This window comes from Camelus ferus, chromosome 7 (genome assembly GCF_009834535.1).
Source record: "Camelus ferus isolate YT-003-E chromosome 7, BCGSAC_Cfer_1.0, whole genome shotgun sequence".
NCBI lineage: Eukaryota > Metazoa > Chordata > Mammalia > Artiodactyla > Camelidae > Camelus > Camelus ferus.
Genome location: NC_045702.1, coordinates 1,435,450 through 1,456,583, shown reverse-complemented (window position 1 = coordinate 1,456,583; position 21,134 = coordinate 1,435,450). Strand labels below are relative to the sequence as shown.

The 21,134-nt window shown below is 45.2% G+C and overlaps 1 protein-coding gene across 2 annotated transcripts in view; it reads left to right on the top strand.

The window, feature by feature from the left end:
- The first annotated feature begins 171 nt into the window (after positions 1-171).
- UBE3C (ubiquitin protein ligase E3C) overlaps positions 172-21,134 on the top strand; it is a 100,402-nt gene continuing 79,439 nt past the window's right edge. For both annotated transcript variants that reach the window (XM_032482976.1, XM_032482975.1), the window contains exon 1: positions 172-608. In XM_032482976.1, coding sequence (XP_032338867.1) covers positions 543-608 — 66 coding nt within the window. In that variant the 5' untranslated portion in view covers positions 172-542. The remainder of the gene's footprint in view (positions 609-21,134) is intronic.

Below are 21,134 nucleotides of genomic sequence, written 5' to 3'. Positions count from 1 at the left end.
GCCCCGCCCCCGCGCCCCATGGCCCCGCCCCTCGTCCGGCCCCGCCCCCGTCGCCGGGTGCAGAGCCCGCGCGCCGCGGCGCCTTCCCACGCTCCGACGCGCCGTCCGTGCGGGCGCGCGCACGCGGGCGGCCGCCGGGGGAGCGCCGCGGCGTCGGTGTCGGGCTCGCGCACGCCGCCGGGGCGGCGCACGGCTGCGGCGGCGGCGGCCATCTTTCCTCCCGGCGCTGCTCCCGGTGCAGGCGCGGGGTCCGCGGCCCTGCCTGCGCTCGGGCTCGGCCGGAGCAGCGGGACGCGTGGATGAGGGGCAGGCGGCGGCGGGCCGCCCCCCAGTGTCGCCGCCCCTCCCGCCGAGGGCAGGCCGGGCGGGCCGAGCGCCCGGGGCGGGCTCGGGGTCCTTTCCCGGCGCGGCCTCGTCCCCGCCGCGCCCGCCCCGCCGGGACCCGTCCCCCGCGCTGCCCCCGCCGGGGACCGTCCCCGGGCCGCCCCGCCCAGCCGCTGCTCTCGGGGTCGGGCTCCTCCCCGATGGGATAGGCTATAAAGATGTTCAGTTTCGAAGGGGATTTCAAAACGAGGCCCAAGGTGTCCCTGGGAGGCGCGAGCCGGAAGGTAAGGGCAGGCCTGCGTGTGCGCGGCGCCGCGGGGCCTCGGGCGGCGGGGCCGGGCGGGGGCCGGGAGGGACCGGGCGGGGGCCGGGCAGCGGGGCGGGGGGTGGGCGGGGGCGGGCGGGGCCCGCGGGCTCCTCCCCCGGCGCGGGAGGCCGGCTGCCGGGTCACCTGTCCCAGTGGCCGAAAGCAGGTCTGGGAGGATGGCTGATGAGGAGAAGGGCTTTGCGGGCCCGAGTGGCCCAGAAGCTGCAAGGATGCTGAGGGCGGCAGACTTAAATTTGGGTGGAAAGCTCGGGGCAGGAGACAGTGCTTCTTTCAGAAATGAGCCCAGGTACTTACCCAGGTACTTGACCTCGCGTACTGATTGCCTAGGGCTGTTTTCTGAAGTGGAAAGTGAGCAGAGTGTGTGTTTTAACGACAACAGTTTGTGGAATTGAGGCAGAACTCCTCACCATCGGCCACATGTTTGAATCCAAGGCTGTGAAAGTTATTCTTTACCCGCCTTCAGAAAACACTTCTGCAGAAACTCTAGGACTTTTTTGTTTACCGTTGGTCTTACAGGTATTCTTAGGTCATGGTTTCGAGTAAGGGTGGGCAGACTAGCTGCTCTGCTGCCCCGTCTGGCATCCGTCTGTTGATTCAGTGGAGTTGCCCGTAGTTCAATGCCAGTGTTGCTTCATTTGCTTGCTTTCCGCCAGTTCTCCGCTGGATCCCTTTCCTACTTGTTTCAGTTCTGTCAGATAAAAAATAAAGGTATCGTACCCCTTGCTGAGGGTGTTTGAACAGTTTAAGTGAATATAATTAGCTGATTGTTTACCAAATAATTTTCTAAAAGGCCCTTTAAATGGTTCGTGTGTTCTGTTAGCATGTTCTGTATGCTACATTTACTAACTGATACGTGACCCTGAGGTTAGGTTGGCCCATGACCCTAAGTGGATGCTCAAAACCATGTTAAGGCTATTCCTTTAAAAGTTGTGCAGTCGAGGTGTGCACATGAGGGTTTCTTTTTCTTTTTTTGTATTTGATGGTTTCTGAGGGTGGAGGAGGGGAACCTGGTAGGGAGTTGGAAGAAGTGTGCTGATAATTTTCTAGCTTTGGGTTTTGAATGATGGCGATTGGCTGGAGGTGGCTGTCTGCAGAACTAGGAACCAGACTAGGTGCCGTATTGGTACAGCAGAGTTGGCGTGGCTAACATTCAGTGGCTTGGGTACTCATGAAAATTCCAAATGAGAACAAAGGATTTGTGCTCTTGGAAGAGGCCAAGGAGAACCTCAGGCTCAGATCTAGTTTACAGGTAAGATAGGAGCCCTTGAGTGATCGCACACACACAGAGCAAGCCAGTGGCAGGCGGGTCACCACCTTAGAGTCCACATCACTTTGTTGATGTAGGACCTTTTGATTTGTCACAGAGCAGTGCCCCGGCATGTCCTGCTGGGTGTTGGTCTTGTTTTCTCACCGAGTAACACATCTCTTCTTCGAGGAAAATAGTTCCCTATTTTTTTTTTAACATTTTTTTATTGATTTATAATCATTTTACAATGTTGTGTCAAATAATAGTTCCCTATTGATCAGAACCTTGAAGGAAGATTTCACATCTTTTCAGCTGTGCAAAACAGTTTTCCTCCCCTACCCCCCACTCCTTTTCATTGAGGTACAAGCGTTAAGTGTTTGTGTCTCCTGGAGGAGCCTGAGGCGGAAATCCTTGTGCAGGTGAAGTTGAGGCAAGAAGAGGAGAGGGCAGGGGACCTGGGCCTTCTGGATTGAAGTGCAGCTTCAGCCCCCTTGAGGTAAGGGGGCTGGCATTTTTATATCTCCTTACCATTTAGTCTTTGTCTGCAGGCTGCCTGGGTGAGGGTGGGACTGGAACCCTGCTGGCCCCTCAGCTGAGAGCAGTTCTCCTGAGAGAGGAGAGGAAGGAGCCTACTGTAGCTCCGTCACACTGGCAGGAGGTTGGGTGTACAGGAATCTATGCTGGGGGATTACCTGTAAGTTTGGCTGGAAGGATTTTTACATATGAACCCACCCCCAAGACCACCACTGCCACCAGGCAGCGTTCCCAGCATGCTGTAGGCTCCCTCCTGCTCCCTTTGTCCTGAATTCTTCCTCCCCAAAGATAATTACTGTTCCAGCCTTTGTTGCCATAGGTTAGTTTTGCCTGTTGAACTTTGAGTGTGCTTGGGGTCCCCCTTTTTTTGGATGTGGTTTCTTCTGTCTCACAAGTGGAATCCATCATCTCATTTTGTTGCCTTATCTGGACATACTGCAGCTGGTCCATACTTGTATGTGTCTCTTGGGGAACACGTGCTCCTGTGTGCTGGGTCACAGGACCTGTGGGTATAGCTCCGGCGCAGTGTCTCCCCAGGTGGCAAGTCTGCGGTGTCTGAGGTTCCAGTGGCCCCACTTTCTTGCCAGCACTTAGCGTTGTCAGTCCTTCTGCTTCTGGCAGTTCTGGTGGTTGTGTAGTTTCCCTGTGTTTTTAATTTTGTTTCTTAGCATCTAGTGACCTTAAACACCCGCATGTGCTTATTTTCCTTAATGCTCTTTGGTTGCAACATGAGTCCTTTGTCTCATTTAAAAAACAAAACCTTAAAATGCTCTTTCCCCCATGTCTTAAATTATTTGAAGTCTTCCCTTTTTTAAGCTTAGTGGAAAGTGAGTAGTTGCCACCTTTTGAGTAAATACATCTTTTTTCTCCTCAAATTAAATATTTTCAGTGTTTATTTGTGAAGGTTCTGTGTAGGGTCTGAAACGTTGTAAGGAGAAGTCCATGCCTTCATTATAATCTAGTTGTGAAGAAAAAACTTAATTAAAAGTTCAAGTAACACTAGAGAGTAATTACCACATCTGGCTTTCCCTTGGGCTGACTCGGGAAAGGGGAGAGTTGGCTGGGGCTCAGTCCTGAGGGGTGGGGGGAGTTAGGCCGGTGGGAGACGGAAGTATTCCAGGTGGGCGGAGGGGTGTAAGGGGTAGATCTATACTCGGTTCCACTGATTCTAAGTCCCACAGGTTTCCATTTCGTAATATTCTGAAGTCAGGACACATCTTGATGGCATGACATAGTTTATTGGCAGTGTTCTTTTCTTTTCTTCGTACTGCATAGAAGATTATCTTAGGGATCATTTGATTACAAGTATGGAAATCCACTGAAGCTAGCTTAGTAGGTACCTCACGGAATGTCGTGGCAGAACCATACCCAGATACCAAGCCATCAGCACCTTGGCATGTGGCAGCTCTCAGTCCTTCGCCTGGGCTGCGCGGTGTCCTTGCTGCTCGGCGCTCTGCAGAGCAGCTTCCTCCCTTTCCATTGCACAGGATCTTGGCGGGATGTGATTTCCTAGTTCTGGTCCAGTTGAAACAAGTGAATCTCAGTTCCACTTCTCAGGAGGGGGAATCTGATGGGCCTAAGTCAGGCTTTCCTCTCACAAGCAGAGTCTGGAGAAGGTGTTGGAGTCCGGTACAAGTCGAGCAGTCTAGGTGTGAGGGGCGGGAGGTCCACTCTCCAAGAGGGGGGTGGCTGTTGGATGAAATGTCTCAGTTCCTGTGGACGGAGTGGGGCTAACAGGCACACGTGTGAAACGGAGGAGAAATCTGGGCTAGGTGCGCAGGTTTGGGCATTAAAAGCAGATAGGTGAAGTCATCTAGGGAGAAGGCGCGGAGGGGGGTCTTGTGGGACGACAGTTAATAAGTGAAGGGAGTGCTTAGCAAAGAATCACAGGTCAGGCAGGGGAAGAGGAGTGACCGCAGTGCCGGGTGCTGCGGGGAGGTGACACGGGAAGACCTGGGGAACCTTGGAGGGAGCATATTCCAGGGGAGCAGGGTGGGGGCGGGGTGGGAATCAGACTGCAGCTCATTGAGAGGTGACAGGAAGTCCCAAAGCGGGTGGACTCTTTTTGAAAAGTGGAAGAAGGCTGCACCCGGGGTGCAAAGCAAGGTTTCGGTTTCTTTGGGGCGGGAGAAACTTGAGCAGGTGTATTGACCAGCAAAGGAGCTAGGAGAGGGGGCGGCAGTGCTGTCAGTCCTGGGGGAGGCAAGAGTGGAGGGATCAGGTGTGAGCAGAGGAGGGAAATAGTTCAGGATTTAAAGAAAAGAAATGGATGTGGAAATAGCAAAGTTTAAAGACAGGAGGAAGGAAATTAAAATTTCCTTTCTACCTTTCCATGGATAGTTGAGGTAAGCATGGCAGTGGAATTAATATTTCCTTAATGTTTGTCCATTGCTTTAAAAAATGGATGTACTTTATTTTATAGAGAATTTTTAGGTTTACAGAAGATCGAGTTTCCTCATGTCTCCTCCTCCACCTCACACTTCCCGTTACCACCATGTTGCCTTAGTGTGCTTCATTTGTTACGACTGATGAGCCGGCATCAGTACAGGAAAGTTCATTCTGTATGTTGTACTTTGTGTGGGTTTTGAAGAGTTGTGTAATGACATTAGCCACCAGTACAGTATCACATGCAATCGTTTGTTGCCCTAAAAATTCGCTGTTCTTTACCTCTCCATCCTCCCCCTTACCCCTCCTCCCCTCTGCCACCACTGATCTTTTTACTGTCTCCATAGTTTTGCTTTTTCTAGAACGGCCTGTGGTTGAAACCATACTGTGTGTAGCCTCTTCAGATTGGCTTCTTTCACTTAGCAATACGCATTTAAGTTTTCTCCATGCCTCTTTGTAGCTTGATAGCTTGCGTGTTTTTTAACTTTTTATTAACAGACATTTTTAGAGAAGTTTTAGGTTTACAGAAATTGGGAACGTACAGAGTTCTCACACACTCCATCTCCACCCCATGTTGTTTTCTCTGTTATTTACCTCTTGCCATAATGTGATATGTTTGTTACAGTTGATTGACCAATGTTGATACGTAAGTTTTTAAGTTAAAAAAAAGTTTTATTTTTTTATTTTATTGAAGTATAGTTGATTTACAATGTTGTATTAGTTTTTGGTGTACAGCATAGTGATTCAGCTATGTATATATGTTCTTTATCATTATAGATTATTATAAGCTATTGAATATATTTCCCTCTGCTACACAGTAGGACCTTGTTATTTATCTGTTTATATATAGAGGTTTGTATTTGCTAGTCCCAAACCTAATTTATCCCTCCCCACCCACTTTCCCCTTTGGTAACTGTAAGTTTGCTTTCTATGTCTGAGTCTATTTCTGTTTTGTAAATAAGTTCATTTGTATCATTTTTTTTAGAGTCTACATATGAGTGATGACATATGATGTTTGTCTTTCTTTGTCTGATTTAATTCACTTAGTATGATAATCTCGTGGTCCATCCATGTTGCTACAAATAGCATTTCATTCTTTTTTGTGGCTGAGTAGTATTCCATTCCGAACGTGTGTGTGTGTGTGTGTGTGTGTGTGTGTGTGTGTGTGTGTGTGTGTGTGTGTGTGTGTGTGCGCGCGCGCGCGCACACCGCAACTTCTTTACCCAGTCATCTGTTGGTGGACATTTGGTTGCTTCCAGGTCTTGGCTATTGTAAATAGTGCTGCTGTGAACATTGGGGTGCATGTGTCCTTTTGAATTAGTTTTCTCCAGGTGTATGTCCAGGAGTGGGATTGCTGGATCATATGCTACTCTATTTTTAGGGTTTTGTGTGTGTGTGTGTGTGTTTGTGTGTGTGTGTGTGTGTGTGTTGGTTGTTATTTTTTGAGGGGGAGGTAATCAGGTTTACTTACTTTTAGGGGAGGTGCTGAGGATTGAACCCAGGGCCTCATGAATGCTAAGCATGTGCTCTACCACTTGAGCTATACCCTCCCTCCTCTATTTTTCGCTTTTTAAGGACTTACCATACTGTTTTTCATAGTGGCTGCACCAAATTACATTTCTACCAACAGTGTAGCAGGATTCCCTTTTCTCCACACTCTCCAGCATTTATTGTTTGTGGACTTTTAAATGATGACCGTTCTGACTGGTGTGAGTGATACTTGACTGTGAGTTTTGATTTGCATGTCGCTAACAATTAGGAATATTGAGCATCTTTTCATGTGCCAGTGGGCCGTGTGTGTTGATGTATAATTATTAAGTCCTTAATTTTTATTAGGGTTCACGCCACGTGATGTACATTCTGTGGGTTTTGACCTTTTCAGACTGGCTTCTTTCTCTTAGGAATAAACTTTTAAAGTTGCTCTTTGTTGACTGATACCATCCCCACTCCCCAAATGGCTGAATAATATTCCATTGTCTGGATGTACCAGTTTATCCATTCATCTGCTGAAGGACGTCTTGGTTGCCTCCAAGTTTTAGCAGTTGTGGTAAGGCTGCTGTAAACATCCACATGCAGGTTTTGTGTGTGCAGAGTTCTCACCTCCTGTGGGTAAATGCTGGGAGCACGATTGCTGGATCCTGTGCTGAGGTTGTGTTGAGTTTTGTAACTAACCACCAAACTGTCTTCCAAAGTGGCTGCACCATTTTGTATCCCCCCCCACCCCCCACCCCGCAGTGACTGCAGCTCCTGCTGTGTCACGTCCTTGCCAGGGTTTGGTGTTGTCAGTGTTTGATCTTGGCCGTTCTGATAGGTGTGTAGTGGTATCTGACTGGTCTGATCTGCGTTCCCTGATGCCATACGATGTGGAGCGTCTTTTCAGATGTGCTTGTTTGCTTTCTGTGTATCTTCTGTGCCGGGGTGTCTGTTGAGGTCTTTGACTCATTTTTTAATTGGATTCTTTGTTTTCTTACTGGTGAGTTTCAAGAGTTCCTTATATACGTTTTTAGTGTATTTCTGTGTATTTTGTACACATACAAGTCTTTTTTTCAGATACTTCTTTTGGATATACTTTCTCCCAGTTTTTAGCTTGTCTTTTCATTCAGTTAGCAGAGTCTTTTGCAGAGCAGAAGCTTTTAATTGTAATGAAGTCCAGTTTTATCAGTTTTTTTTCATGCAGTATGTTTCTTATGTTGTGTCTAAAAAGTCATTTCCAAGCACAAGGTCACCCAGCTCTTCTCCTGTGTTAGCTTCTAGTAGTTTTATAGTTCTGTATCTTTCATCTAGGTATCTTTGTGATCCATTTGGGTTAATTTTTGCGAAAGGTTTTAAGGTCTGGGTCTAGATTTTCTTTTTTTCTGTTTTCACAGGTACATATCCAGTTGTTCCAACATGTTTGGTGGAAAGCTGTCCTTTCTTCATTGAATTACCTTTGCTCCTTTGTCAAAGATCAGTTGGCTGTATTTTTGTGGGCCTGTTTCTGGGCTCTCTACTCTGTTCCATTGGTCTGTTTGTCTCTTTGGGGTTGTTTGTTTTGTTTTTGCCGATACTATACTGTTTTGATTTCTGTAGCTTTATATTAAGTCTTGAAAGTCGAGTAGTGTCAGTCCTCCCAATTATTGTTGTTGTTGTTGTTTTAGCATTGTGTTGGCTCTTCTGGGTCTTTTGCCTTTCCATACCAGCCTTGAGTCAGTTTGTTGATATTCACAAAGTAACTTATTGGGGTTTTGACTGAGATTGTGTTGAATCTATAGGTCAAGCAAGTTAAGAAGAACTGATAGTGACAGTACTGAATCTTCCTGTCCAACATGCGGTGTCTCTCCAGCACTTTAGTTCTTTCATTTCATGCATCAGGCTTCAGTAGTTTACCTCAGGTAGACAATGTCTTTCTATCTCAGTATATATATATATATATATGTAGTTAGATTTAGATTGAAGTATATCATTTTTCTCATGCTGATATAAATGATACTGTGGGTTTTTTTTTTTTTTACCCTTTAATTAATTATTTTATTGAAATATAGTCAGTTTGCAGCGTGTCAGTTTCTGGTGCACAGCATCATGTCTCAGTCATACGTATACGTGCCCATATCCCTTTTCATGTTCTTTTTCATTAAAGGTCACTACAAGATATTGAATGTAGTTTCCTGTGCTGTACAGTATTAACTTGTTGTTTATCTATTTTATATATGGTAGTTGGCATCTGCAAATGCCTAACTCCCAATTTATCCCTCCTCTGTAACCATAAGTTTGTTTTCTATGTATGTGAGTCTTTTTCTGCTTTGCAAATAAGTTCATTTGTGTGTTTTTTTGCTTTTGTTTTTTAGATTCTTCATATAAGTGGTATCATATGGTATTTTTCTTTTTCTTTCTGGCTAACTTCACTTAGAATGACATTCTCCAGGCCCATCCATGTTGCTGCAGGTGGCATTTTTTATGGCTGAGTAGTATTCCATTTTATAAATATACCACAACTTCTTTATCCATTCATCTGTTGATGGACATTTAGGTTGTTTCTACGCCTTGGCTATTGTAAAGTATGCCGCTATAAACATTGGAGTGCACGGATCCTGTGTTTTAAATTTCAAATTCCAGTTGTTCGTTGCTGGTGTATATGAAGGCAGTTTTGTATTTATGGTTTACCAATTTTTCCCTATTCCACACCCCTCGACCCCTGACAGATACTTTTCTACTCTGTTTGTAAATGTTTGACTTTTTTTTTTTTTAAAGACTCTGTGTATAAGTGATATGATACAGTACTTGTCTCTCTCTCTTTCGGCATATTTCACTTAGCACAAGGCCCTCAAGGTCCATCCATGTTTTTAAAATGGCAGAATTCCTTCTTTTTTGTGGGTGGATAATACTCCATTGTGTGCACACACTACACCTTTTTTATCTACTCATCTGTTTGATGGATGCTTAGGTTGTTTCGTATCTTGATCACTGTGAGTAGTGCTGCAGTATCAGGGTGCAGATACCTGTTCTGTGTCCTGTTTCCATTTGCACTGGATAGATACCGAGAAGTGGGATTGCTGGATCAGGAAGTTCTGTTTTTAATTTTTTGAGGAACCTTAATATTCTTTCCATAGTGGAAACATTTTTTTTAATTTGAAATTTTAATTGTTCATTGCTGCTACATGGAATGACAGTTGACTTTTGTTTATTAACCTTGTGTCCTGCAGTGTTGCTATATCCCTTAGTAGTTTTGGGGGGCTTTTTGTTAATTCTTTGGGACTTTCTACGTGGACGATTATGCCATCTGTGACCAAAGACAGTTTTCTTTCTTTCTTCCCTATCTTCCTTTTTATTTCCTTTTCTTGTTTTACTACATTAGCCAGGCCTTCCAGTATGATGTCAAAGACGGGGTGACAAGAGGACATTCTTGCCTTATTCCACGGTCTTAGTGGGAAGTTTCTAGTTTCTCACCATTAAGTGTGATATTAGCTGTAGATGTTTGTGGTGGCTCCTTACCAAGTAGCAGAAGTTCCCCTCTAGTACTAGTTCACTGAGACTTTTTATCACGAATGGGTGTTGGGTTCTGTTAAATGCTTTTTAACGCATCTGCTGATAGGATCGTACGACTTTCTTTAGCCAGTTGCCATGGTGGATGGCACTAAGGGCTTTCTGAGCTTAAACCAGCCCTGCACACCTGGGAGAAGTCCCACTTTGCTGTGATTCGTAATTGTTTCTACACATTGTTGGGTTCAGTTTCCTGGTATTTTGTGTGGGGTTTTGCATCCATGTTCATAAGAGAGATCCGTCTGTAGTTCATTTCTCGTTGTGTCTTCTGGTTTGGTACTAGGGTGCCGCTGGCCTCCTGCAGTCAGCTGCGCTCCAGGGCTGCTGAGGCCAGCTCTGTAATTGTGGTTTCCCCTTCTGACTGGTCTAGACCACTCTTCAGATGATAGGCACTCTGATTGGCCAGTTTTATAAAGCTGCCCTCTATTGTGTAATTGAAGGTCTTACCTAAAATACGTTAACTTTAAAAATTTCCATGCTGCTTTACTTGGAAAAGGTGACATTTGGTGTATGTGTTGTCATTCTCCTCTGTCTGTGTTGCAGCGGAACATGGAGCTGTTTCTCGCAGATCTGGCTTCAGGTGAAATGGGGATGTTTTCATAGATGAGATTTTAAAATGTTAATTTACTGTCAGGACTGGTGTTATTTACTTTATACTGTTTTATCCAGCAGCAGCACTGCATCTGTTCTCTTGAATGTAATTATCTGCAGCCTGCACAGATGAGACCAAAAACCTGTGTTTCCTGCAGCAGGTAAGGTCAAGAACTCTTGATCTGGTGGAATAGAAGGACGAGACCACTTGTGTAATTCTCTTTGGACTTGTCTGCAGAGCCTGGGTGAGACCAGCAAGGCACCGAGGGTGCTCGGGTTACAGCCCCGAGAGCGAGCGCCTCCGTAAGCTCTGTGCCTGGACGCCGGCCTGCCTCACCCGGGCCCTGTCTGGCTGTGCACGCTCCTGTGTGCTGATGTGCTTGGGCTGTGGAGCTAGCTGCCAGCTAGGTTTCTGAGTTAGTCGGTGAGTAGGTCACCTCATAGGACCTAGATGAGCCTTCTGAAGAGGGCGCTGCAGAAGCAGTAGAGAGCGTCCCTCGGTGGCTTCGCCTTTATTCCTGTAGCTGTAAAGAACGCTGGCACCTGGGAGGTCGGGAGTTAAGCACCTTGTTCTTTGACTCTGACCCTCGTTTCATGCCTCGTTCCACTGCCACGGCCTCTTCACGAAACCTTATGTTGCCAGCGTGGCCTGCCGGCGTGAAGGCAGGAGCAGCACCTTCCTTCTGGTGCTGTTTCTCCAGAGTCTGTCACCTTCGGTGCTGACCAAGTTAAAGACGGAAATACTTGCTGGGGGTGTGGGTGGCAGCGTCAGCTGGCCCAGCCTCCCAGAGGGGCGGTCTGGTGGTGTGTGTGCAGAGTCTCAGACAGGTCCGGCCCCTCCACTCCGGTAATTGTACTTTTAGAAATTTGTTTTCAGAAACTAATTTGATAGGGCCTGGGAAAGAAAAGATTTTGTTTGTGGCATTACTTATAACATTGAAAAATTCAAAACAACCTAAATGTCTAACAGCAGGAAATTTGTTAAACAAATGGTAGTAATACATGCAGTGAGGTACTATAAAGCTACTTAAAGTGGTCATGATGTATGTTTGTTAGTGTTATAATTTATTGATGTCTATTCATTATAGGTATTAAATGTGTCATTTTAATGGAAACAGGTAGATAGCAAAACAGTACCGCAGTCTGCACTTAAATTATGTCAGTCTGAACAGTCGTGATCTCTGCTTTACCAGTTTCTGAATTAACAGTGAATAAAGGACAAGTTCTCTATTCATGCCTAAGAGTGGCCTAGAGCACTACTTTTGTTCTTCTGTTCTGTGGGGCAGGTGTGTGGGAGCAGCTCTGGGTGCTTCTGGCTCAGGGGCTCTCGGACGCCAGTCTGGTGCGGGCTGAGCCTGGAAGTCAGCGCTGGGTCAGTAACTCACTCCACCTCCCTGCCACTTGGATGTCCCCTTAGGGCAGCCTGAGTGTCCTCATAGCAGAGCAGCTGGCCTCCCCAGAGCCGGCGATCTGAGAGAGCAGGGAGAGCACCCAGGGCCTGAACTGAGTGCGTCCGACTATCACGCGTGTCACTGTTGCCCTCCTCTGCTTATGGTGGGGGGATGGGTTCCACCAGTCTGGAAACAGCACAGGCAGAGGAACCAGTAAACTAGAAGAGCTCAGAGAACTGGAGAGAGAGAGGACTGACTTGAAGCTCCCTTCTCCCAGGCAAGGCAAAAGGATGAAATCATGCCATTTGCAGCAACATGGATGGATCCAGAGATTATGCAACTAACTGAAGTAAGTCAGACAGAGAAAGAGAGCTGTTACATGATATCGCTTAACATGTGGAATCTAAAAAAAAATGATGCAAATGAACTTATTTACAAAACAGAGGCAGACTCACAGACACAGGAAACAAACTTAAGTGACCAAAGGGGAAAGCAGGGTGGGGAGAGATAAATTAGGAGTTTGAAATTAACGGATGCACACACTACTATGCATAAAATAGGTGAACAACAAGGACCTACTGTGCAGCACAGGGAACTGTATTCGATGTCTTGTAGTGACCTATGCTGGAAAAGGACTGTGGAAAGGACCAGATGTATACACATGTGTGTATAACTGAGTCACTTTGCTGTGCACCCGAAACTGACACAGTGTTGCAGATCAGTTACGCCGCCGTTTAAAGAGAGACATTTATACTGTGGGTTATCCTGCAGCTGAGGATTGGAATATTTTCTAAAATCCAGCTTTGTTGTCTTTTTAAAATTGCTGTAGCTGTTCTTTGTATGAACTAGGTATGAAGTATACATGTTTGTCCTTCACTTTTGGACATTGAGGTTGTTTTTTTTTTATTGTGAACAACATCTTTATAGCCAATGATTTATAATTATTTTTTAGGATAAATTGCAGAAAGAAGCTGAATTGCTTGGCCAGAGTGCACATGTTGTGAAGACCTGCGATAAGCTTTGTTGTCTAGAACACATGACGTGGGCTTCCACTCCCTGGCCTTGCAGTGAGGTGCTGCCTCTGGGCAGCTGTGTGTGGTCGCAGAGCGCAGTGCAGTGAACCCCGAGGGCATTTTGTCTCCAGGTGTTTGTTTTCTTTCCTTATTTGTTACAGTTACCTGTGCTGCTATCCTCAGCATCTGTCCCCTGCAGGGCGCTGCAATCCCATCTCATCTTGGCTCCTGCTCTGTGTGGAAGAGGTGCTTGTGTCCCTTGGAGGAAGAAATCAGGGTTCAGAGATTCCAAGTCATTTAGTGAGAACCACGAGGCTCCATGATGTGAGCCCTGGTCTGTGCACTGAGCCTCGACTGGGTGTGTGTAGCCTGCATGTCTTGTTTCTGTCCCTGCTCTGCTTAAGTTTTCCTGTACCTGTCTGGCAAGTCGAGGACCATGTCCTGCAGGTGCTGAGAAGGTGCTTTAACAGTCCTGTGTCTTTTTGAATTAATTTTCCTTATAATGCAGCTTTAATGCTCTTTAAAAATTTTTAAGGAACATTAGTGAACTCTAGCATGTTAGCAAACAGCACGGTTCGTATCACATCGTTGTTGCAAAAGATGAAATTGTAAAAAGTATAATGGGAACTTGAAAAAATGCTCATCTCCACGACCGTCTGGGCTTCTCTTTTTCACGTCTTGTAATGGGAAAGTCATAATTCTTGATAATGAGAAAATTAAATTAGATTATCATTAATCCTGCTTGGTCTAATAATGTTTCTATATCCAGTGGACCTTTAAAACAGTTACCTTATTTTAATTGAAAAAGGTTATGAAAACTGAGATTCTTCCAAAGGGCATATAATGAAGTCTTCCTCTCATTGAGACTCCAAACGTTACCAATTTCCTTAGTATTTTTTCAGAACTAGAGTAAATATAAATAAACATATCCCCCGACCTTTTGAAATAAAAAGGAGAGCAGAGCACATTCTTCTCTCAAGTGCTGCATCCTAGTGATAATTCTGTGCCAGCACCTTTAGGTCTGTGTGGTTATTTTTGTGGATGTGTAATATTCCATCACATGGTTTGTGTCATGTAACCACTTTGCTGTTGACAGATACATACGTGCAGGCTGTTTCCTGGGTCTTGACATTAAAACAGTAATTAACATAATCATCACATGGTTTGGGGGTAAGAAAAGAAAGTCTTTTGGAATTTATTATAATGGGATTTAAACTATTGAATTTTTTTAATGTTTATACATACATTTTTATTTAAGATAATAACATACATTTTAACATTTAAATGAAGGAATTTTCTTTTCTCATGTAATATGCATGTATTAAATAAGAGCCTCTGGAAACCATTGAAAGGAATGTACTATTCCTATTTCAGAGCAACCTCCTCTAGAACATTTGGTTTAAATTTAGAATATTGAGTTTAGGGAACTTCAATAAAAGAGGGAAAATGAGTAGCTTTTTTGTCATTTTCTTCTATTTCCTGAATCTTTTTTTTTTTTCTGAAGATGAGCCATTTTTTTCCCCAGTCATACATACACATATATTCATTGTCATATTCTTTTTCATTAAAAGTTATTACAAGGTATTGAATATAATTCTGTGCTATACAGAAGAAATTTATTTTTAATCTATTTTTATAAAGAGTAGTTAATATTTGCAAATCTTGAATTCCCAAATTTATCCCTTGCCACTCCCCTTTCCCCCCAGTAACCATAAGACTGTTAACTATGTTTTGGTACTTTAAAGTTAGCTCTTTTCTGACTATAAAGTAATGTTTATCATGGAAAACTTAAATACACTGAAACATATAAAGAAAATTACCTATTTGGAATCCACGCACAACTTAGGAATGACACTGTTAATATGTGTGTGAGTTTTGTTCTGGTCTTTTTCTCTGTATTGTTTGAACTGGGAGTCGTATCTTTTTAGTAACTTGCTGTGTTTTCAGGCACCTTAAGCATTTTGCGTGTTTGTGAGCTTGGTTGCTCGCATACTTTCACAAAGGGTCCTCCTCACTGACCTGCAAAAATAGGGAAAGCCCACAAATCATAGGCTTCATGTTACTCAAAAATAAACCTTTTGATAACTCTTAACATTTTAATTGACTCAAAAGAAAGTATTTTACTTGCATATTCTTCGATTTGTGCATAGCTACTAGTATTGTACCTGAGAGTGGGGAGATACACTAACTGAAAGGGATGTGACACTGTTCTGTTTACATTGCTGAGTGGAGTAAATTGCTAATGGAAAATGACCCAGACAGAGGAAGCATAGGAAACCTCATGGTTTTTTTAAAATGTGAGGTATTAATTAACGTGCTGAAGTTCTTTTTACAAATGTTTAGCGGTCAATTTGAGCATTTGGCTTTATGGACCTTGTCATGTTACGTAAATTTACCTTGAGCTATATTCAAATTTTTGATGATACAGTTTTTTTATTCTGAGGCTTAATGACATCTAATTTAAACTGTATATGACTTACTTTTTAAATACTTCATTTTGTTACCATTTAATTCATTAGCATGAAGAAAGCATTTTTCCCCATTTAAAAAAACATCTTTATTACTGGTATTTGTGAAGTTTGGCCATATTTAGCTTGCAGAACCGAGGGTAAGACAACGTGCCTGAAGCTAAGAGATCAGATAGGGAGTCTGCCGTGATGTACCGCTGTTCCGGTGTCGGTGAGTGGGCGCAGCGCCACAGCCGTGAGGTGGGCGGCCAGCTCTGAAAGCGGCTTGTGTCCAGTGGGGCAGGGCAGTCAGTCGTCAGTGTGGCTGTGAAACTGGCGTGTGGCTGACTGCTGCTAGGACTCCCCTTCTCTTCTAGGCCAGTGGAACCTAGGAGGTAAAAGATAGTCCAAGAATGATAAGTCGAAACCAAGAACTTGCTAGGAGTCAAAATCTGAATGTGCTGTTCGCTGGCACCTTGTCCTCTTCCTGCAGGCCGCTTAACTGTGAACTTAGTCTTGGTTATGTTGAGCTGTTTTTAAAAGCTTATGTTCTTAGTGTCATTATTTTAAATTTAAATTCTTTAAACTTTAAAGAAGTTTAAAGATTCTTACTTTTAAGAAGTTAATAGTTTCTTATTTTAAAACAATGAGAAAGTATTACATGTACATGGATTATAATTCAAGCAGTAGAAGATGAAGATGCAAACAAAAGCCTCCCTGCCTTTCCCCCGCTGCCCCCTCCTGCGTCCCTCGCCCTCATCGCGGTCTGTTGCTGGGCTCCTCCTGTCCTCCTGGAGCCTGCTCTGAGCGGAGCCTGCTCTGAGAGGAGAGCCACTGAGGTGGGCGTCGCTGCCCTCTCCTCTTGTTTGAACACACGTGGAGCATGCTGAGCCGTCTGCTGTAATTCCCTTCTGCCCTGGTACTCTGGAGAGAGTTCAGATCAGTGCAAACAGATCAGTGCCTTTAAAAAAGAAAATTGTGTATGATACTTCATGTAATGTTCTGTAACTTACTTAGCTGTCATGTGTTTTAATAGCCATTTAGGTTGTTTTCAGCTTTTTTGCTAATTTAAACGTCATTGCAGTGCATATCCCTGTATATGTGCCAGCAGTATTTGCAGGTTAAATGTCGAAGTGCTGGGCCAAAGGCTGTGTACATTTTAAAGTTTTGTAGTTGTTTCCAAATTGCCCTCGAAGATGATTATATCAGTGCGTGAAAGCTTCCTCCGTTGTCCTCCTGGCATGTTACCTCAGTTTAAAGTTCGCCAGTTAGACAGGGTACAGAGCCTATTTCATTGTGTGCTTATTGCATTTTTCCTAAAATGAGTAAAGATGAAGTTCTTATGTTTAAAAGATTTCCCTGTATACTGTTCATAGCTTTTGCTAACTGTTCTATTTGATTGTTGATTATTATTAAGGCTTTACAAATAGTTGGTTTTGCAGTGTTACAAATGCTTGTCCCCACTTGGCCACTCTTCTACCCTTGATTATGATGTTTTTCTGTGTGGAAAGGTTTAATTTTACGTGGTCAGATTTATCATTCTTAAATAATGACAAACAGTAACATAGACCCAATGTGTGATGTGATATTTCTTTCTTAGAGTAAGCCTTCCTCCACATGGAGATTCTAAAAACTACTCCCGCGTTACCCTCACATGTGATGCAGTGCCGTGTGTGTGCAGACCTCAGGTCTGTCAGGAGCCTGTTCCGACGTGAGGACTGGACATTCAGTGTCCCTTGTTAGGCCCGTCATGGTTGCGGTGCTGCTGTGTTTGAGCAGTGCACTTCTGTCTTCAGGTGTGAAATGCTGCCTTTGTCAGAGGTGAGTCTCCCTGGAGCCCCGTGGCAGTGAGCCAGCCGCCCCCACTTCAGCCTCGTTAGTGTAGGTGAGTGTGTGTCCCAGAGCCTGGTGTGTCGTGGTTCCGGTGGTATGTGGAAGAACATTTAAATTTTTTCGTAGTGTTTATTTCAACTCCTGATGGAAGAATACAGCTAGGATGTTGAACCTGTGGTTTTCCTGAAATGCTTGCTCTCCTGAGGAGGGAGTAGGGAGCATCACGGTGGGCCAGGGGTGGACCACAGGTGGTCCTGTTTCTCCAGCCCTGGTCCACCTCGCTCGGGAAGGTTCCTGGACGCAGAAGCTCCTTGCGCCTTGTAGTAGGTTTGTTTATTTTATTTTATTTTATTTTGCAGCAGGGTGAATTCTTCACTTTCGGAAGTTGGTACTTATTTACCAGTTCGAGCCACGTGTAGGAACTCAGAATCGTGAATTGAGATCGGGCCTGTGCCTTTATTTTTGCGCCTGACTGCAGGGCTGGCAGCAGGCTGGGCAGTAAAGAGGCAGTGTTGCCTTTAAAGCCTAGTGGTGAAGGTTGTCTTATAAATTCAGGCGCTAGAGGTGGCTGCTTTAATGATGCACTGGAACTAACTTACTGCCTGCACACAAAACATGAATCAAACAAACACAGAGAAGGCTTCTGAATTCGGGGGCTTTGGAGCTGAGAGAGCGAGCCCGTCCCGTGATGAGCCAAATTCCAGTGTGAAACCAGGCTTTCTTCTGAAACCATAAGCATGCCACCCCAAACCTCTTAAACTTTTGGGAAGAAACAGGAGACTTCTAATCAGACTAAAAGTAAGTGCACAAGGCGACAGGAATGGAAAGTGCAAAAGCTGAGAACACATCATGGCAGAGGCTGGACCTGCTAACTGGCCAAATGCACAGAAAGTCGTGATTAAAAGTGGTGATTAGTGACAAAGCGAATAGCGTGCTTGATAAAATCCCTTTGTCCGGGGACGGAGTTCTTTGTCCACCTGGAGATGGGCCAGGTACGTGGAGCAGCTGCTACTCTCCCAGGGAAGATGGGGTTGGTGCTGCTCAGGGTGGACTGAGAGCCCCCGAAGTTACAAACTCAACTAATCCTTTACTGTTCGTCAGCTGAGAGCTGAATAAACAAGTCCATGAGGACCTTTTTAATCTAACTCATAAATCAGAGGAAATCTTTTAAAATCCGTTGATGACTTTGTGACAAAAAGTAACACGGACTTAACATGCGATGTCATTGGAAAAGCAGAAGATAGTAGGAAACACTGTGGTGGTTCAGTAAGGGGCTTGGTCCCTTGTCGTAGCACCGGAAACTTGACCTCTCTATGCAGAAGGCTCCTGTGAGTCTCATGTATGCCAGGATATTTAAGAGCAGTTCCTATGTCTGTGAGTCTGTTTCTGTTTTTTAACTCCTTTGAACTTATTTACTAAACAGAAACAGACATAGAAAACAAACTTGTGGTTACAGGGGTTGAGGGTGAAGGGATAAATTGGGAGTTCGGGATTTACACGTATTTACTACTACATTACAAAATAGACAGCAAGGTCCTACTGTGCAGCACAGGGAACTATATTCAATACCTTGTAGTAGCGTATAATAAAAAAATACGAAAAGGAATGTGTGTGTGTGTGTGTGTTAACTGAATCACTGTGTTGCACACCAGCAACACAACATTCTAAATTGACCACATGTCAAGAAAAAAGAAAAAAAAGTAGTTTTTAATAGTGTCAATTCAGCACTCGTGTTAAAAGCAGGCGACTGAACTGTAGCCTGCCTGCGGAAACTTGAGCACCCACTTCCCCCTGTGGACCACAGGCAGGTCTCTCCTTGACGTTGCTTCAGAGGAGATGCTCTTCCTCACCTTTCTGGCTGCAGCCCCACTGGCTTCTTTCTGCTCTAACTAACTGAAGGTGTATGGCGTGGATTACTCTGCATGCCTAGTCAAGATTGTGCTGTGGGCGAGCTGCTTAAGGGCTCCTCTCTAGGGGGTTTGCATGTTTAGCAAGAGCAGCGTGGAGGCTGCAGGAGCAGCCTGTCCACCTAGGACTCGTTTTTCACGGAGAGAGTCGAGGTCCCGCTGGAGAGCACGGGGACCTGGCTTCAGTATCTCGTAGTAGACTATAAAAATGAGCGACTGCGTAGGTAAGGAATAGCGATGACATTTGTGATGTTACAGTATTTTTGAAATTCTTTGTTGACGTCCCGAGAGAATGTAGAACGTTGAAATTGTCCATTGGATTTAAGATTTGCCTGGCCAGTATTCTGACTTGGGTGGCACCAAGTAATGCTGGCAAGGATGGCATAGGGCTTTCTGATGTCGGCCTCTGCACAGGCTAGTTTCTTTATTTATCATGAATTTGTTTTTCAACTTTAAAACCTTTGAAGCTTCAGTTTTCCAATTTTACCTTTATGCTTTCTAAATTTAATCCTTCAATCGTTAAATTGTGCACAATGCTAACCACCAGGATTTTAAAGAGAAATAAGACACAGGCTCTTCCTAAGGAACTCATAATTTATTAAAGGAGAAACAAATAAATATAGTTACAGTTACCTTCACTCTCCACTCTCCAGGGTCAGTAAGAGAAAAAAGGTTTTCTCTTTAAAGAGATACTTTTTTATGTGATCAAATCCTGGAGCTCCTGTTAGGCACGTAGATACAGACCCTGTTGAATGCTATATTATCAGCTGTGTGCGGTTGGAGCATGCTGGCAGGCGGCAGCCTGGTGTCTTCCCGCAGGCCGTCAGTGCTCATGAGAGGGGCTCCTCCTGCGCACTGTGCGCCACACACCCTGCTCTGGGCTGGCATGAGGTCTGCTGCACTGTGATCACCCATTCCTGCTGTTTTCAGTGATGGAGTCCGTTTTGTTTTCTTACTTTCTGCTCTACTCTGGAACAGTCACAGCCACACTGGCTCTGTGGCGTCACCTGCTGGAGGGACCTTCCACAGCACTGGGTGGCCACGTTTTTGTGGGTGATGCCCATGTTGGCCTCTGTGACTCGGACCTGCGCAGGTGGTCGTTTTCTGCATGTTGAGTGGTCAGCCCTGTGTTCCGGGCACACGTCCATGAACATCAGGTGTGCTACAGCAGTCTCTACATTGGGGAACCCACCAGGTCCTTGTGGGGGAGTGGGGGCGGGTGAGGTCTTCCAGGGCGTGCTCCATGGAAGAGATGACATTTAAGTGGTCTCTCTCAGGTGAGCGAGTGCTCGCCGGGTGCACGTGTTAGTGTCAGGAGGACAGGCCAGCCTGGGTGGAAGGAGCAGAGCACTGGGGACTTGAAGGGACTTGGAGGGCAGGATGTGTGGGAGGCAGCATCTGGAGATGGTATGAGAGACATAGTCGGGAGAAAAGGGAGGAGACGCTTGGCCATGAAATTGCCGTGCTGAAGGCTGTGTCTGAACTTGATCTCTGATGATCCGCTGGCAGTTCTCAGATCATGGTCACAGATAGGCTACCACGAAAGAGAAGAGTGAGGGTAGTATAGTAGCTTTACATGAGTTTGGTTAACTTCAATAACTGAGCTTTGAGAAGAGATGGGTCTGTTTAGTGTTCAGTGGTCTTTTAGGAAATGATTATTAGACTGATTTTTGTTTGTTTTGAGGGTGTGGCCGCCCCGTGTGAGTGATGCCATGGGGGGAGTCTGAGCTCAGGTGATGGGCATCTTGAACCCTGGATGGTCCGTCCACACGTCTCCTGGCTCTCCACCCAGAGAATCTCAAGTCAGTGAATTTCAGCGTCATCGTGACCTCCCTTCTGTCCCAGCTGTCCTGGTTCGAGGTTTGTAGCCAGAGGTGGTGGTCTCAGCTTCATCTTTGATTCTGGCCTCGGACTCCCACACGGAGTCTCCGAGGTCAAGGTCAGCCCTGTCTCCCGCCCCTCTGTCCCTCCACTTCTGCCGCTTCATGGGCTTCCTCCCTCTGCTGCTGTTTTCCATCCTGTCGTCCTTCTGAACACATCCTTCCAAGATTTCTTTCAAGTTCACCTTTTCTTCCGAGTGCTCTGGGGCAGAGTCGGTGCGGTGCACACCCAGCGCCTG